The sequence below is a fragment of the Sclerotinia sclerotiorum genome, genomic scaffold, assembly GCF_000146945.2.
Source record: "Sclerotinia sclerotiorum 1980 UF-70 scaffold_10 genomic scaffold, whole genome shotgun sequence".
Taxonomy (NCBI): domain Eukaryota; kingdom Fungi; phylum Ascomycota; class Leotiomycetes; order Helotiales; family Sclerotiniaceae; genus Sclerotinia; species Sclerotinia sclerotiorum.
In genome coordinates this window covers 1,351,840-1,369,552 of record NW_001820826.1, presented here as the reverse complement: position 1 = coordinate 1,369,552, position 17,713 = coordinate 1,351,840, and the positions used below count along the sequence as shown (strand labels likewise).

General features: G+C 39.6%; 12 protein-coding genes across 12 annotated transcripts; 6 read left to right on the top strand and 6 right to left on the bottom strand.

Moving 5' to 3' along the window:
- Positions 1-383: 383 nt before the first annotated feature.
- On the top strand, positions 384-1,016 carry SS1G_08040 (predicted protein; the record flags this gene model as incomplete). Its single annotated transcript, XM_001591364.1, has 2 exons — positions 384-830; positions 882-1,016. 2 exons carry the CDS (start codon positions 384-386, stop codon positions 1,014-1,016), a joined length of 582 nt encoding a protein of 193 aa, XP_001591414.1.
- Positions 1,017-1,459: 443 nt separating this feature from the next.
- Positions 1,460-2,052, bottom strand: SS1G_08039 (predicted protein; the record flags this gene model as incomplete). Its single annotated transcript, XM_001591363.1, has 2 exons — positions 1,460-1,807; positions 1,846-2,052. 2 exons carry the CDS (start codon positions 2,050-2,052, stop codon positions 1,460-1,462), a joined length of 555 nt encoding a protein of 184 aa, XP_001591413.1.
- Positions 2,053-3,138: 1,086 nt separating this feature from the next.
- SS1G_08038 (predicted protein) lies at positions 3,139-3,366 on the bottom strand (the record flags this gene model as incomplete). The annotated part of the gene is made up of 1 exon (XM_001591362.1): positions 3,139-3,366. The coding sequence occupies one exon, from the start codon at positions 3,364-3,366 to the stop codon at positions 3,139-3,141; it is 228 nt and encodes a 75-aa protein (XP_001591412.1).
- A 1,220-nt stretch (positions 3,367-4,586) lies between these two features.
- Positions 4,587-5,418, top strand: SS1G_08037 (predicted protein; the record flags this gene model as incomplete). Its single annotated transcript, XM_001591361.1, has 2 exons — positions 4,587-4,648; positions 4,935-5,418. 2 exons carry the CDS (start codon positions 4,587-4,589, stop codon positions 5,416-5,418), a joined length of 546 nt encoding a protein of 181 aa, XP_001591411.1.
- A 1,313-nt stretch (positions 5,419-6,731) lies between these two features.
- Positions 6,732-7,088, top strand: SS1G_08036 (predicted protein; the record flags this gene model as incomplete). Its single annotated transcript, XM_001591360.1, has 3 exons — positions 6,732-6,759; positions 6,871-6,955; positions 7,019-7,088. The coding sequence occupies 3 exons, from the start codon at positions 6,732-6,734 to the stop codon at positions 7,086-7,088; spliced, it is 183 nt and encodes a 60-aa protein (XP_001591410.1).
- Positions 7,089-8,515: 1,427 nt separating this feature from the next.
- On the bottom strand, positions 8,516-9,463 carry SS1G_08035 (predicted protein; the record flags this gene model as incomplete). Its single annotated transcript, XM_001591359.1, has 2 exons — positions 8,516-9,037; positions 9,233-9,463. 2 exons carry the CDS (start codon positions 9,461-9,463, stop codon positions 8,516-8,518), a joined length of 753 nt encoding a protein of 250 aa, XP_001591409.1.
- Positions 9,464-10,191: 728 nt separating this feature from the next.
- On the bottom strand, positions 10,192-10,557 carry SS1G_08034 (predicted protein; the record flags this gene model as incomplete). Its single annotated transcript, XM_001591358.1, has 1 exon — positions 10,192-10,557. One exon carries the CDS (start codon positions 10,555-10,557, stop codon positions 10,192-10,194), a length of 366 nt encoding a protein of 121 aa, XP_001591408.1.
- A 522-nt stretch (positions 10,558-11,079) lies between these two features.
- SS1G_08033 (predicted protein) lies at positions 11,080-11,947 on the bottom strand (the record flags this gene model as incomplete). Its single annotated transcript, XM_001591357.1, has 3 exons — positions 11,080-11,100; positions 11,259-11,856; positions 11,889-11,947. The coding sequence occupies 3 exons, from the start codon at positions 11,945-11,947 to the stop codon at positions 11,080-11,082; spliced, it is 678 nt and encodes a 225-aa protein (XP_001591407.1).
- A 356-nt stretch (positions 11,948-12,303) lies between these two features.
- SS1G_08032 (predicted protein) lies at positions 12,304-12,906 on the top strand (the record flags this gene model as incomplete). The annotated part of the gene is made up of 1 exon (XM_001591356.1): positions 12,304-12,906. One exon carries the CDS (start codon positions 12,304-12,306, stop codon positions 12,904-12,906), a length of 603 nt encoding a protein of 200 aa, XP_001591406.1.
- A 269-nt stretch (positions 12,907-13,175) lies between these two features.
- On the bottom strand, positions 13,176-13,562 carry SS1G_08031 (predicted protein; the record flags this gene model as incomplete). Its single annotated transcript, XM_001591355.1, has 1 exon — positions 13,176-13,562. One exon carries the CDS (start codon positions 13,560-13,562, stop codon positions 13,176-13,178), a length of 387 nt encoding a protein of 128 aa, XP_001591405.1.
- Positions 13,563-13,977: 415 nt separating this feature from the next.
- Positions 13,978-16,268, top strand: SS1G_08030 (predicted protein; the record flags this gene model as incomplete). The annotated part of the gene is made up of 4 exons (XM_001591354.1): positions 13,978-14,091; positions 14,142-14,510; positions 14,570-14,686; positions 14,757-16,268. The coding sequence occupies 4 exons, from the start codon at positions 13,978-13,980 to the stop codon at positions 16,266-16,268; spliced, it is 2,112 nt and encodes a 703-aa protein (XP_001591404.1).
- Positions 16,269-16,651: 383 nt separating this feature from the next.
- SS1G_08029 (predicted protein) lies at positions 16,652-17,061 on the top strand (the record flags this gene model as incomplete). Its single annotated transcript, XM_001591353.1, has 2 exons — positions 16,652-16,658; positions 16,706-17,061. The coding sequence occupies 2 exons, from the start codon at positions 16,652-16,654 to the stop codon at positions 17,059-17,061; spliced, it is 363 nt and encodes a 120-aa protein (XP_001591403.1).
- Between the last annotated feature and the right edge of the window lie 652 nt (positions 17,062-17,713).

Sequence of the window (17,713 nt, the reverse complement as noted above, 5' to 3'; positions counted from 1 at the left end):
GATCATCAAATCTGCCTCTTTTCTTTTTACTTTAATAAAAAGATAGATATCTATTTCAAGCATTTATAAATGAGTTTGTAATATTCATCTATACATAGAGTATTTTAACTTCCGTTCTGTTTACCACTGGATTTTTAAGATCTTATGATAGAAATAACTAAGAGTTTCGATGACACAACAAATCCCTGCTCATACAGAACGTAACAGGACTATTCTCGATGCCAATTTTAGCTCCGAATGAGCTGCCAATATAGGGGAATAATTTTTCATTTTTCATTGTGAGTGGGGTGCCAACAATTTGTATTATTTAAGCTAGTTGGAGAGTTAATTATGAAGATAGAACTATCGTTTCTCGATACATCTACATTGTACTCAGTTTCAATATGTCAAGAATGACCGACAGAATGACACCAAGCCTACATCGAACACCCGCTAGGTTAGGTAATAATTCAGCTCAGTCTTCAGCAAAGCTCGCAACAACATCCAACGATCGAGCGAAACAAGGAAATCTCTTGAGGGTTTGGCTCACCAGCCCATGGGGCGACTATCAGTCTATAGCACCTATAACGGCAAAGGGATGCTTGTTGGCTTGTCGCAAGGGAGATTACTTTGAAAAAGTGACAATTGGAGTTTACGAAGGGGATGATACCCTTCAATTCCTCCAAGCACTATCTGTAATTCAACATGCGAACATATCTAAGATTCTTGACATCTACTGTGACGAAAACAAAATATTTATTGCATCAGAGTATTTTGAACTTTCGTTAGTCGATCTAGACTTTCAGATGTTCGAATTTGATGAATGGGAGATTGCAACCATCATTACCGAGGTAAGTAATCATTCCTGTGGAGTTCACTATATCAATACTGATGAAACTCAGGTCCTGAAAGGTTCGGAGTACCTTCTCTGCCAAGGTGTCTCATGTAAAGAATTGTCGATGTTGAATATTCGTCTATCAATAAATGGAGATGTTAAGATTGGTGGGTTACAGAATCTATATATGAAATATCTCTAAAATTTCTTTCAGCTTTGAATTTCAAACAGTATATATACGAAAAAAAGCATCCGAACTTGAACCTTCTACATAGCTTTCTAGATTTACCATTCCTAGCTGAGATCGTCGAAAAGATGATGCTTCCACGATATCATTTGATTGGTAAAAAAGATGCGTGGTCTAACGAAGCTCTAAAATTCCTTTCATGTTGTATATCAAGCTCGATCGAAAGTATGCGTAAGGTAACGACCCTCTCTCTCTCTCTTATATTTAGTATTCACGCTTAAATGTAAACAGCATCCATTTCTTCAGCAGGCCATTTCACCAAGCAAGCTAGCCCCTCGTGTTAGGTTTGCAATGGAAGTCTCAAGGTTAAAAGATATCAAGCAATAATAGGGCAATGCATTGAAACTAAATTTTGCTAGTCTAAATGTTGACAAGTGAGGCTTCTACAGCCAGCCAGATTATGTATTTCTACCTCCCTCTTTTATGTAGCCATCATCGCGGGAATATTCGGCGTCGGGAGATATTTGGCGGGGAACAATTCGATTGATATCGAGTGAAGTAGATGGAGAATTGTGTTCGAATGTGCTGGCAGCTGTTGTGAGGTGTGGGAGGTCGATTTTTCTTATTGGTCGAGGAGCAACAATCTGAGAGGGTGATAATGAACGTTCTTCGACGGTATTCTTTGAAGAAATCACAGAGACAATTTCGAAATCACACTCAAAATAGTTGAGCTTTTCATTTGTTGTACTTATCGGCTCCCATGGCAATTTCGGATCATAAGGATGCTTCGCCCCATCCACTGAGTACTAAATATAAAGTCGTTAGAGAATCGATGAAAACATACAAAATCAGAGGGACAAACAAAGTAATAGTATCTATGACGGCTATTATGATTGACTAACAACTTCAAATCAAGTCTCCAATTGTTACTATCTGTTCTTCGAAGAGGGTAACCTTCCCATTCTTTAGATAAGGCGATAAAAAATGTTGTAGCTTTCGCCTGAGGCTCGACATGGCGTACATCAACGAACATTGGTATTTCAACCGCCATCACCAATATAGTAAAAAATAAATAAGCACAAGACAGTAAGAGGATATATCGAGTATATATCACGGAATAAAGATTTTAGACAACTACCAACTTAAAAACAGAGCGAACTTTATAATACGAAATGGCACAACCGTCCTATATGCTTTCAAAGATCTATCCTAAGTTCCCATGCCGTTGGAATAGATGAAGATATTTGGAAAGAAATTTCTTAATTTGTGTATCCTTTTCAGTTGAGGGTCTGTTTAAGCGCGGTTACTTTAAGGTTTCAATCCTTGGACTTTGGCTCTGAACCTTAACTTTGGTCGTTGATTTGACGCTCGTTGATTTGACGCTCGATAGTGAACCCTGTACATTGTGTGACATAAAATGCGGATCAAATCTTCGGAATTTATTATAGGTCAATATAGGTGAAGGAAGTCCTTTGGGGAGATGTTTATCAAGTATTTTCTCGCCTATACTTATCTTTCTATCAGCTCTTTAACAAACATTCATATTAGTATTTCCTATAGTAGCATTTCTTGTTATAGCATTTCTTATTATAGCATTTCTTATTGTAGCATTTCTTATTGTGGTAATTCTTATTAAAATATTTCTTATCGTTTTATTTATTACCCTATCTATTATTTTAGTATCAAAGTGAAAGAATATGTATATGAAAAAGGGTTGTACTGGGTATGGAATGTAGTTGGAAAGAGACAAAGATGAGGTTATCCCTATAGTCGCCAAGAAGCTTCTTGCATTCACGTAAGTGAACCTGTGATAGTTGATATTTATTATTCTAGCATTTCTTATTTTCGCATCTCGTCGCGGCTGTACCGTATGCGGTTCCGGGCTGTACATGGACTATGAAGCTACTTTTATCAATCAAGCAAGATCCTGGTCGCCTCCCGAAACCCTTGGTAGAAAACTCTTATTTAAGCATATCTTATTTTAACCTCTTTTATTTTGATCTTTCTTATTTTAACCTCACTTATTCAAACATTGTTTATTTAGACATTTTTGTATTGAATATTCTATCTTAATAATTTTTATATTATTATTTAAATCTCGGCATCTTTGTGGGGAAAGATTTACAGAATAAAATGATTACGGTAATTCAATCATCCCAAATGAAACAGCAGGTGGTTGAGCAGAGCCATCGGGGCCCTGGTATACTGCCACATTTTCACAGATCTTCAAAATTTCCATTTCGAACTCCTCTTTTGCTGCTACTAATCTCGGTCTCAATGCTTCAGTGAAAACTTTTGATATTTTCATACGATGTAGCTCGTCAGATTGGCGTATGGCGTCGGTAGTTTTCTCGTCGGTGACCATGATGCAAAATTCATCAACTTGTTCATCCCCTAATACTATATGACACCATGACATCCGTTTAATCACACAACCCATCCATAAGAACATCCTGCCGCGGTATTCGGCCGACGCCCCACGTGAGATGAGAACTTTCACATCAAAAGCCCATCGCCTTGGTCGAACACCAGCACAGTAGGGGAGGTAATTATCATCAAGAAATGTACACATCTTATGAAACATCTTTTCGTTGACAGGTGATAATCCATTGGGAGTGAGAAAATAGCAAATATCGTTATCGGGATTTATGTGTGTAGTTTGTGTCTTCGATGCTGTGTTGTGTGGGCGGCATATAAATTGTTTGTAGTATCCCGATGCGTAATGCCTTGATTCTTGATTGACATAGAGAAGAGCGGGCTCTGGCGTCAAGCGTAGCCACATCTTGAGATTTGCTTTGAAATCAAACACGATAACGCGGTCGTGAGTCAAGGCTTCCATCCATATCATTTCACGAACTTCAGCGGATAGTTTTTGAAATGGATGAAAGGATGAAGACATTCTATACGCAGTGCCAGCTTTTATTGGGAGTTTGAAAGGATTGCAAGATAGTATGGCAAAGAAGTCGGAGGTAAAGATTTATGACATACAAGCGTACATTCTTATTGAAAAGGAACTTCAATCGAGAATGAATTTCAGATATCTTTCAAAGAAATGAAGACAAGAAGATCAGGCAGAATCAAAATAGGATAAGCTCAAGGGGGTGATACTAATCTGCATCTAGCGAAACTAGATATACCAAAACAGAAGATGCTAATATAAGGAAATACCAAAGGACGGATGCCACATCTTACTTTTTACATCAATTCTAGCCAACTAGCCTGAGTCATTGCTGCTTGGATTTGAGCTCTTCTAGGTATAAACTGAACCTCACAAGTTGTAACATATTGGAGCAAGTTCACATTAGTCTAAGAACAAGTTCGTATCAATATTTTGTGTAACTGTAATTATTTGTAAATCGGCGCACAATCCACTCGTTTATTATTAAGATATACATAAGCCTAAAGTTCTCACGAGAATCCTGATCCCATCATAAACTTAACATAAGATCTGGAAAGAGATCCGATACACCATGAGTCCATGCATATTTGACTCGCGCCGCAGTCCATCTGCTGCTATGCATTACCATTAATGCAGCGATTCGCTCCCAACATCCGTCATAATCCGCCTGCCTCATATGTAGCTCCATGATTGACTCCCCCAAACGCTCACACGTCTTTACAATATCTGCCTGGACCGCCTCTTTGAAGTAACTCATCTGAGTAAATGTTAGACGGTTATTTATACAGGTTGAACATAAGAATTCTGACCTCCTTTAAAGTTCTATTGTAGTATGAGTACCAACATTGCATATTGTTCTTCCTGATACCCCTCTTGCCGAATTCATTTATTATAAAGTCCCATTTTCTATTTTCCCTCTTCCAATGTATCAATTGAATTTTTGATTGAAACTTCTCCGCCCAGTGAACAAATGAGGTATCCGTTTTGAATGGTGGATATGGAGACGAGGGTAACATCACATCAGATGGCTCTAGAGGAAGTGAAGATATCGTACCTGGTGAAGGAAGAGATGGAGTAGATATTGTATCAGATAAAGAGATAGAAAGTGAAGATATTGTATCAAATGAAGGAAGAGGGGAAGTAGGTGTTATATCAAATAAAGGTAAAGAAAGTGAAGATATTGTATTTGGTGAAGGAAGAGGTGAAGTAGGTGTTGTATCAAATAAAGGTAAAGAAAGTGAAGATATTGTATTTGGTGAAGGAAGAGGTGAAGTAGGTGTTGTATCAAATAAAGGTAAAGAAAGTGAGGATATTGTATCTGGTGAAGATAATGAAGATGTTGTATCAAATAAAGGTAAAGAAAGTGAGGATATTGTATCTGGTGAAGATAATGAAGATGTTGTATTTGGTGAAGGAAGAGGTGAAGTAGGTGTTGTATCAAATAAAGGTAAAGAAAGTGAGGATATTGTATCCGGTGAAGATAATGAAGATTTTCTATCAATGTCAAAAGCCCTGTGAATGAGTTCTTGTTGAAGGGCTATATATTGGGGGATGAAGTAGGAGGGATCGTATTGAGCTTGTGAAGGATAGAAGAACTCTGAAGGAAAGTCTGTGGAAGGGAAGTATGTATCGTCCATTGTGTGAATATAAATTGTAATTTTACAGAATTTCTCAAATCTCTGATATTTGAGTATGTGAAAATGATGATGAAGGATCTTAGAACTAAGAACGAACACTTTATACTCACAGAGCCTTCTAGCATAATATAATTGGTATCCAGGGCTGGGCACCCGTACCCTAGCGGGGGTATTTGGGCTCTACAGAATGATTACCCTACTCTATAGAGATTTCACAGAATGGTTATCCGGAAAATATCAGAGGGTACGCAGGGTAAATATCATGTGATCGTCCGATATCACATAACATGAATATCATGTGATAGGAGTCATACATTCACATTGTGACACCTCATGTGATATATTCCCACGGATACCTGTTATCCAGGGCCTATAGAGCTACAGCAAGGTGAATTTTTGGCCGAGGTTACCCCTGGCTACCCTACCCTTTGCCCAGCCCTGTTTGTATCTAGTCTTATAGTAAATGCAGAATAGACAACCTTTCATACCATATCGGCACAACAGGTATACAGAAATAGGTTCGTAGAAATAGGTTCGATACTATTCTTGTGCTTACGGAACTCTATATATTGAAAAATCCTTAGAAATTTGAGATGTTACGAGGTAAACAACTCATGTGGGAGACATGACAGAAAAGATCCCGGTGCTGTCAACGGATATCTTCGGATCTTTGGGCTTACTATCGTATAGCCATCGTTATACATGACAAGGCTGGAATATCGGAGGACGGGTAATCATACGACCCCGGTAGCTTCGACATACCTCGCCTCCGCAATGCATGTTATAGCTTCCTGCAGCTAAAAGACACCAACCGTTGAAAAATGGGGTACTTTTCATCGTAGCTTGTCACATCTATCCGGTCCGCTTGCGTCCAAACTTAAGACAGATAATCCTTCATAACTTGAATAATTTTGCAGCACTAAAAGGATTTAAAAAACCTGCATCACAGATACGTACATCAACATACTGTAATTGTAACTGTCGAATCAAAACATTTCACTAAAGCTATACATAGTCGATGAAATACTTCACCAATCAAATCATCCTAAAGTTCTAGAGCTTAAAAGATCGGCAAAGTTTGATGCCCTGCAGCCGGAATCTGTGCGTTATTTGATCCTACCCTTAAAACAAGGTTGTCGCCGGAAAATCCTCGGGGTTTCCGCCGAAAAGAGTTATCCAAATTAGGAATGAAAAATGTCCCGGTGTTCTGGTACCGAGACAGGTGTAAGAAAAGTGGAGTATCATAATGATAAAGCTATCCACTGTACTATACCATACCCCTAAGGGTATGAAAATCCATTTATTTATAAGCTATATACCATTTCCGTACTAGCCTCCGTTTCTGGTTATGAGCATTATTTGAATGCACTTTGCGTAACTTCCACTTTTCACATGGCTCAAAACTACTCGTGCGGCCAGTGAGTATATGACTATCCACTTCTGAGCACATACCACAAAATGGTAAACTACAAGAGGAATAGTGGCCCATATTTAAGTGGACAGTCATATACCTTCTGGCAGCACGAGTACTCGGTCCAGGCGGCAAAGTAGAAAGATAGCATAGCACAAAGATTCATTTGGCCAGACTTAGGAGGATAGAAACCGCCCGGCTCCAACCATCCGGAGGCAGTGGGTAAAAAGTATCCGAGCCACCCCCGCACATCATACCAGTACAAGACTATACTAGAAATGGAACGATGTACAGGGGACTATTAAATTACAACTCCAACGCTCAAAAATAAAGGCAAGATAAGGATATATTCGTGAATGACTGAGCGCCTTAGGTATTGTGTATATGTGAGGCTCTAAAATGTTTCAATGCTAATGTAGGAAATGTCGAAACCAAAAACAGTGGATTCTAGAATCAGCTTTTCTAGTTCTAAATGATTGGCAACATAGCCCCAGTTTTAGGATCTTCTCTTTTTTGGGGTATAGTCATCCCACATTTTCATATTTAAATGAGTTTTAGAGCTGGTGAAATGAATTTCCGACGCATATCCACACCAGAAACTATTGGTCAAGCACAAGATGCTTAAATAAGAATGGGAGATGCTTATGAGTAAGAGTTGCTGGCAGGCAGCAAGCGTCATGCGTGGCTGGAGCTCGCCTCATGGCATGTGCTAACTTACATGGCCGCGACAACACGCCAATCAAGTTATGTGGGAGAAAAGACTAGGCTAAGCAGGGGGAAAGCAGGGAAGGTGGATAAACATAAATCAAGTAACAGGTAGATAATAGAGATGACGCTGAAATTATGTACCAGCACGGCGCGGGTCACATACTTCCTAAGCAGTTATCCTCTTTTGATTATTGGTGATGCGTTACATGTAGTATTGAGGTTCTTTACAAAGATAATGTTCACTTTATGTTTAAAATTTCTACAAATGTTTTAAGGTTTTTGGTGGTCAACAATTATTGAGTAGGTAGATAGTAGAATTATACTGGCTAATATAAGCAGGCTTTAATAATAAAACAACTGAGATCGATATTGATGTTCTAGTTAAATGATAAGCACTCTGTATAATGTTGGTGTACTTGAATATGCTGGCTTGTTGTAGCGATAGAGAACGACATTTTCTATAAAATAATAGCAATTGTTTTTGACCGAGGGATTTCTCAACCGCACCAGGACCATCGTGTGTTGACTCACCTCATCCATCAATGCGCCAATGATGATAATTAGTGAGGGGTCTTATTGTGTAGTATCAAGAATGCCGAGAAATTTTTTATTTAGATATATGCTTCAATAATTTTTGTAAAGAGTTTAAAGACAATCAGAATCAATACCAATGCAACACCCTTCTATCTATCTCGAGCCCAGCCATACATCGATCCGATAATCCGTGCCAAACAATCTGTTCCCTCCAACCACCCTCAAAATGTCATCTTGTTGATCGAATCCCCTAGAATTTCTTGATCGACTTAATATTTCCAGAAACTTACTCAAAGCTTTGGAGATTCATAAGTCGGTGATGGCGCTAATCATGCCATCTTATCAAATGTTGACTCCTCAAAAATTCCGGCAAATCTGGTATGGGTGGTAGCGATAATGAATCTTTTAGCTCCTGCTCGCGCAAAGTGGAATGTGGTTCAGATGAGCTTGGATCACTAGAGGATCGACAAAGGGAAACGTGTGACATAGGATAAGGTGGATCTTGTGTAAAATAATCCAATTCACCTTCCGGAGCTACCACCGCGGAGAGCAGGCGGCAAGACGAGTTATCCGATGCTTTACGAGACGACCCAAGAGCAGGAGGTAGTTGATGTGGTTGCCCGACGCCAGCACAATCCGGTGAATCCAGTCTGTTTCTAATATCCAAAGATCCAAATTGTCCCTCTAACATCATTGAAGCAGGCGGCGTATCTCCGACGGATTCATCCAATTCCTCGACGAATGATCTTGGAGTAACGAGAGATGTTTCATGTGATATTTCAGTCTTCTCATGATGTTGTGGTGATGGGTTAGATCCGTGTCCTGCATCAAAATTTTCGGTCTTCGCCTTTTTCCGCTTCAGAGAGATGTCAGGAATTTTGTTTCGTCGCTTCTTCCCAGGACACGGATCTTCGTCGACTGAAGTTGCATTGCTGTCTTTCACTTCGAAATCTCCAGGCAAGTAGTTGATTGAGATGCTCAAATTTTTCTGAAGTTAATTAATCGACTAAATTTTTCATGACGGAGCAGAACATATACGTACAATTTCCATTATTGGAGGCGGCCAAGAATCATCATCCTTTGATCTATAGATACAATATTGTTGAGAATCTGGATCGAATATAATCATGGCTACATCTAATTTCGCCACCTTTCGAAGTTGCTCTGCTTTTTTCAGCAATCCGTATTGCCGCTTCTTAGACGATTGTCGAGCTCGCATAAGATCTTGAGACGCTTTGAATCGTTGAAGCTCGAGAAGTTTGCCTTCAGACATTTCGTTAAAACTTGATTTTGCCTTGAAAGTCTATCGGTGAAAATGTAAGAGATATTATCTGCGCACTTTTGGTTAAGTTTGTTTAATCTCGAGAGACATCTGTAGGCCATTCACACTGACTTAAGAATAGTCTTATTTAGCATGTCTCTTATTTAGCATGTCTCTTATTTAGCATGTCTCTTATTTAGCATGTCTCTTATCTAGCATCTCTCTTATTTAGCATGTCTCTTATTTAGCATGTCTCTTATTTAGCATGTCTCTTATTTAGCATGTCTCTTATCTAGCATCTCTCTTATTTAGCATGTCTCTTATTTAGCATGTCTCTTATTTAGCATGTCTCTTATTTAGCATGTCTCTTATCTAGCATCTCTCTTATTTAGCATCTCTCTTATTGAAGTTCATGTACTCGTGCTGTCATCAATACATTTGTCATAATCCACTTTTAAGTACATACCACAAAAGGGTAAAATATAGGGGATAATGGCCCATATTTAAGTGGAGTGTGATATACTTTCTGGCCGCAGGAGTATCAGGGGATATACATTGTACCCAAACAGTCGGGATTTGATGGACACAATACAAACAATACAAGGGCAGATCATTTGACCGCTGCTGATGTGGACTCTAACTCAAAGTGTCTCTGAACTAACTTATGTGCCTGCATACATCAATAATTTACTGCATGATAACCTTTACTACCAACATCAATTAAAACACCATTAGAATAACTAATCAAATTCTCCCTGTGCATTGCACCAATCATTCTCGGCATCCCTCTGAACTTTGATAAATCCTTTAATCGTCTTATCCACTCGTTCTGAGATGAATGTTGTATCATCAAAAAGTGCTTGCATTGCATCTCTCATTCGTTGGTAATAACGTATTTCCAATCGCAATTGACCATTCTCTTTCGTCAGCTCCTCAATCCTCTGAGCTGTACTCGGGGATGGCATTTGCTTTGTTGCTTGCAAACGTTCAGGGGTCACTTCTAGTGCAGCGGTGGAGCCCCTCTGAAGTCCTATTTGAAGATCAATAGCCGTTGGCGCCTGCGGCTTATCCGATAAACCTTCGGGGAATCTATTGATTCTATCCATGGTGTTTGATATGTATTTTTGGGTTATTGACACAATAGAAATTGTGCAATAGTAATAGATACTTGGATATTCTTTATATATTGCTAGGATATGCAATACCAAGGATGATGTTGAATCCTGTTTAACAAGATCTTAATTTATCATGATTTTAATTATCTCAGTAATAATAAAGACTAAAATTGAATTCAAAAATTAAATATTGTTAACGCACTAGTAAGGAAAGCCTGTATTCATCTATATCCAACCCAGTATAATCGATGGTTGGCCAACCGTACTCTTTTTCGAAGACTCAGCCTCACCCCGCAAAACCACTTCAACTCAACCTAGTTTAGAATAAAATGCGCAACCTAATTATTATAATTTTGATACCATTTTCATGCTTTTTACTGGTGACCTACGCAGGGATGTCACTTTAGTTCGCCAAACGTTCCTCGCTAGTTTAAAAATCATATGCTGCGGGGGCGCAGCGTCTACAAAGTGGGGACTTGTTACCCGTTTGATATATTATACTACCATTTAGGTTCAATGCCTAACGCCGGCTTCCTGGTGGAGTGGTAGCATTACAGTTTCCCATTTTGTGTAGTTTTAATGGATCCGACCCTAACTATACCATCCAATTAAAGGGCCAAAGCGAACCATAGTTAACCGTACCCAACCAAACCGCGCGCCGACTACACCGAGATTCCAATTGTCAAACCTACATCGTTCTCTGACTTCTTCAGAACTGAATCATCTATATCTGCCTCTCCCACTGATCTTTTCGAGTCGTTTAATTTCCACCGTATTGATTGCAAATATTCGAGAACCTTTTCCGCGTTTTCATCGTATGAAGATATCTTGTCAGCTAAAGAATTGATAATACGCTGGTTATGAATAATTTCGGCTTGATTGTGCATGGCTTGATGATGTAATTTGTTGGTTTCGCCTCGCAATTTATCGTTACATGTTGTTATCGCAGATATGATATCTAAAGAGTGGGTTTGCAGGCTTGTATAATCTCCCGTCATCTTGTGCAAGTACTCTTGCAAATTTCTCACCTCTTGAGCGAATTCCAAAGATTTCTTTTGTTCAATGTCGAGGTGGCATTGTACCCGGAGTCGAGCAGATACCTCAATTTTCCGAGTTCTCTCACTGTCATATAAACGTTTCTGTAACAAATCACGTTCACGAAGATGCGATTCCTGATCTTGAAGCTTCAACTCAAGATACCTGATTCGTTCACTAGCGGCTTCAAGTTCCCCCTTGTATAATTTGTGAATTTCCGCGTCATGTTTGAATAGGGCAAAGTGACTCTCGGAGCTAAGGTAAACATTCTGAGAGGAGGTCAATACAAATCTTCGTTAAGGCTTCTATAATGTTCACTTGCTCTTGGAATACCTCCGTTGTTCATATTTGTAATCATGTAATCGAAGGTTTGGAAATGATATGCTTGTACAGTTCCAAAAGGATTCTAGTTTTTATAATAATTTTCATAATGCATGATCTGACGATGAAACTAAAAGAAGCAAAGGTCTTTTTTAGAAAGTAAAATGAGGTTGAGTGGCTATTCATATCCACATTCTTGCATATGGTCCCAGCCTCTCATATTATTGTCCTTGTCCGTGTCCTTGTCCGTGTCCATGTCCGTGTCCATGTCCCTCTATCTCTCCGCATGTTTCCCCAGACTCTTGGGATTGTCCTAGGTATATAAGGACAGATAGTTGAGCTTGAATATGTAGTAAAATAATTCTCAATATTTCATTAAGCATGGACTCCGGTGCCTTCCCAAGTGTTATGATCCCAGACCAATGGTTCACAAATACCGGGACAGACCAAACCCCATCATTTTATTCTCAAGATTCATCTTCTAATCAGGAGAAGTTATCCGCTCAACAACACAATATTGCAAACAACAATAATCCTACTTTGAGCCTCGGTCACATGTCAAACAACCCACCGCAGTCAAACCCAACGGAATTTTCGCATCTCAACGAATCAAGCTTCACATTTGACCAGTATGATCTCCCCCCCATCAATACCCTCCCACCGTCTCAATTCAACACTCGTCCATCGTTGCCACCGTCAGCCTCTGATCCTTCAACAATATCTCGGTCTCACAAACGTACACATAGCTCCTTCCAATCGGGTACTGTAAAAAAGGACACCGAAGAGCAAAAGGATTCTGAGAACACGTCACTTTTTCATGATGTCAATGATAAGCAGCACGTAGATGAGCATGGCAAGCAGACAGTTTCCGGGCTGAGATCAGAGGTCCGGCAATACGCGTTCAAAGTGACGGAGCAGTTCAACATAGTTAGAAAAGTAACAAAGGACTTGCAGGATAGAGTAACCCCTCGCATAAACGAGTAAGTACATTTCCTATTACGATTGCTAAACAGAACATTAATATTTAGAATGTAGGTTGTGCAACCACTTCGAAATTTTTGGTGTGGAGACAAAGAAGACGTGGGAGTATGTAGCACAGAGCATTCCAGCGATGAGAACAAGACTCGAATCTTGTGAACGTGACTTAAAGTTGCTAGATAGGCAGCTATCAGAACTAAAGAAAGTTATGGCTGAGATGAAGCAGAGTAGATCGTGAAAGTTATTCTTGAATCATATTCTTCTTTCGTTATTTTTCAAATCCAATTATTTTCATGTGATGATTCAACGATACCCCAGAATGCCAACCAAGCAGCCTTGGCTTCCGTGATCTTGTCATTACAATCCTTTAAAGTACTTCTGATCAACAAATTTGAATCCATCAACTCGTCTAGCAAATGCATCAAAGCATCCCATTCTCGCCGATAAAATGTAACATTTTGATACAAAGTTTGGTTTTCCCTTACTAAATGTGCAAGTGTGTTTGATTCTGAGGATTTCTCGAATTCATTCACTTTATCAGCGAGATCTTCCAAGGAGAAGTTGTCCCCAAAAGGATTCTCATCTTGACTATAGACGCTTGAGCAGGGACGTGGACCCGGTAAAGGAAGCGGATGTAAATCCCATGCATTTTGCTGACTCATCACGAATATCGACCTAAATTAGACTTTTCTTAAATTAGAGATTGTATAAAGAGGATGTTATAAGATTAGGAGTCCCACGTTGGACTAATGACACGGGCTCTCCTTGAAAGACGCAGCTGTGGGGATAATCACAAACGAAGTTGTTGCAATATATGGAGACGTCTGTTTCTGTAGCGACGTGAGAACTTATGGGATAATCTGGGATAAATTGAATTTATACAATTGAATAACAAATTAAGCACACTTATAAAGATTCAATTGAATACAATTTAGTGAACCTCTTACTTTGGCTTCGGAGATCACCATCATCAAGCCGCGTCTAAACACATTTAAGCATCATATTTCCTTATCATAATTCTTATTATTAAATCTATTATCTATTTTTCAGGTCTTTTTCGAGACCAGACTTCTCACAATGGAAAACACAAAGGAGATGGAAGATGATCTTCATAAATTCACTGCATATGTCTCATCCTTCCATCAATCCTATGGCGAGGATAATGATCAACTACATCTCGATTTATCCAAGGTAATCAATCATTCCACTTCAGACTAGGAGAAAACTGACTAATCTCCTAGCATATCATATGGTCTAAAGAGGTTGTCAAGTGCATCTCATGGTATATGCATACCTATGATCAATATCAAGTTCCAGCCAAGATGCGGAAAAGGAGCAGGAACTCGATAGTGTTCGACGTCGCAAATTTCCTTCTATCCAAGACTGCATGTCGTGCCAGACCTTGGGTTGTAGGCTATGTGAGAAAGCGATGCCATAGCTTGATGAAGGACTTGGTAATTACCTGGCACGCTCAAAGGTATCTCACAAAAACCCAAAATGTTTTCCGGAAGTCTTTCATGTTCAAGGAGTGTTGGGAGCGCGCGCGAGAACGACTTCATCGTGGATCAGACAAGAGCAACACTTTGGATAACGAGGAACCACTCACAAAGGTCAGTCCTGTTAGATATAGTAATCTTTATTACAACATCGCTAACCTAATGTTCATTAGAGACAGGCCGGTAATCTTGGCCCTGTAGATGGAAAATACCAGAAGGTTCGACGATCTCTGGCTGCCGATCACACGATTGCTGTTAAAACATTCGATCTAGATTTAGTGGAGGATTTGGTATGTAAGTAGTTCTCGAAATCACCTTGATCGCTTTTCGAAATACTGATTTGACGAGGATTTAGACCAGAAGAGTTTATCGGGCACCGAAGCAGAAATCCATATTCCTCATCCGATCACCGCCAACAAATCAATGAAAATTGGTCCCGAACCACAAAGATCAACATCCCAACAAAGGAATCCATTTCCAATTCCAAGCAAAAAAAATGGGTCTGTTGTTGATGTTACTTCGGGTAACGAATGGCGCGTAGATATGAAGGATGCGCTCGATAGGCCACCCCGTAATGTTGTCTCAGGGGACGAACCCTCTCCCCATTCAACAACAACGATCGCGCCGAGAATTTCGCAGACTCCAATCATCTATCCAGCCCTTCCACAAACGCCACCTTCGCAATTGATCCTTGACGAATCTCCGTCTCGCGTCGCCCAAGCATCTCGTGATGCAAATACAGAGTCACCACCATGTATTGAAATTCATGATATTATCTCTCATACTGAGAAGATCGCGGCTTTGCCTATAGAGAGCATTATGGGGAATCGCACGATTTTTGAACGCTTTGGAGCTATCGCAACAATTATAACTCCAGAACGTGGTTTCTGGGTCGGGATGCCTGCTGGGCCAGTCCTTGATGATTTCAATTTTCACTCATGGTATAGTCGCGAATTTGGACTTGATGAAATTCAGGGGCTAAGATTTCACTATATGGATTCATGGCTCAATCCATTATCCTGCCCAGTGGATGTAGGTCGGTCAGAACTCGAAAACACCAAATTGAAGCAACATCTGTTTTTCGATTTCGTCGAAACCTATAACCATTTCAAAGGGAATCTCCGCACGTATAGAATACTCATAATCCCCGAGAATATGGTTCGTCTCTCTGTATCCTGCCAGAAATACCCTTCCTACAATAAGGAAAAGCTATTCGAATTCTATCACGACTGCGACCAACAGCTACGTCTTTTTTCTGGAACTAAATCACTGAACTCGCAAATCAAGGCCGTGTCAGGATCACAAATGTACTATAAAAAGGGAAAAAGGCTCGAATCGTCATCGCTGCTTAATGTTATGGGACCCCCCAACTCTTCTTCCGCAGAATCCGCGACCTCTCGTATCCGTGGTACAGAACCCTCAATTCAACTTCCCTCTCTTCTCCCACCCATTAACCTTCCACTCCGCAAACTTCCTTCACTTGGTGAGATGGATATCGGAAGATTTGTCAATCATCCCCAACCAGCTGGCGAGCCAGAAATTGTGATTCGTGTCCAAAAGCCAGATGGTAAATTCACTGGTCCTTTACGTAAGGCACCTTTTGGACCTGGTGTCACAACCCAAGAATTTTTTACTTGGTTCATGCGAGTTTCTAGCCAGCCTGCCATCGCCATCCCCAACATTTTACAATTTTGCTTCAAGGATGCCATCCCAGCTATTGAATACAAGATCTGTCGAGGAGATGAGAGACAGTTTACACAGATGAAGCGTAATATTCTCCCTCAGTGTCGTCACACCGTAGCAATGATGTCATCAGTCAGTGAATTTGCCATAATTATTCGGGAGCTACATCGGCATGCCGGGCTGTCCTAGCCTTTATTTATTATTTCAGTCACCCTCCACGTCCTGAAAGGGACGGGGGTCGTCTGGTGTTTTTGGATTTCTTTTTAGGTTATGTTCTGTATCTCGTTATCTATTTTCATCAATAACTTAAATTATATGTCCCAAAATTTGACTGATGCCAAAACAGGCATTTGAATTTTTTCTTAAACCTAAAGGCCTTTATTGATTTTGTTTTAAGTTTATTGTAGTTTAGTCTAGCATACATACACACACACATACATATATATACATACAATATACAAAGTGCAATGCATCATACTTGATACTTCAACATATTCACTTGTATGTAAAGACTTAAAAGTCACTGCATCCCTCGTACGAATAATTTGTTCAAGATTGTGCACAACCTTGGAATGATTGGTAAGTTCAATACTGCTTTTGATTAAAATCTCTAACAAGAAGCTAAGGAACTATGCATCGCGCTTCTCTCTGTTGTATCTCTGAATCATCGAAACCCAAGGATAGCGACGCTCCCGATGAAGCTCCTCGAATGACCACTCATTCAACAAACAAGCCCCAAGTTAGAAGTAGTCTCAACAGTAACCACCAACCCCTTGTATATCACATCAATCATGGAAATTTTACTAAAGCGCCCCAAATCGTCATTCATCTTGCCAGTCCGGAGAGCATCATTAAAGATGCAACCCCTCAGCCATATCATTTACACCCTTTCTACCATTCACAGCATCGTGTCTCTTTTGCAGGGAAGAAGTTCCAAGATACTTTAGGAACTTTACCAGAAGAAGATGAGGAGGCCATTTAACAAGTGACGTAGCAACCTTTTGTTAAGAATTTTAGGAATATCTTTCTGGGGAATATTCAAGCTAGAAAATATGAAACATCAATATATCCTAGTTTGAAATCTATTCTATTGTTTATGTGACTCTCTCCCTTTTATATCTCTCATACAATTCCAATCAATACTAGCTTAAATAGGTCTAAAAATCGGAACACCTAAATGCCAAGCTCGAACAAACATTACAAGGAAAGTGATAGTGTACTCATAATGAGGTAATGAGCCTAGAGAGCTCGACAAGCTCGTCGTGTTTAGGATTGATGGTATAGGGACAGGGCTATGATCGATTATCAACGAGGTGCCCACCGCTATAGAAGGTGAAATTGTCTCTGTTGACAATCCGATTGAAGTAAATGTTGAAATAATAGGTGAAGTAGCGATAAGAGTTTCGAGATTGAGTATTGTTTCCATTGTATCGTAAATTTAGATGATAGATTTATTACTAAAAGCTTTCAGACTTTGATTAATATCTTAGCAGTATACTTATATCGAAAAGGAATCAAGAATTATTTAAGCATATACCATTTAGTGGTAGCGATTATAAAAGATTCTGCGGTTTTAAGTACATCTGTAGAATGCCTAATTAAGAGCCCACGCTTTCCTATAACCAATAAAAACA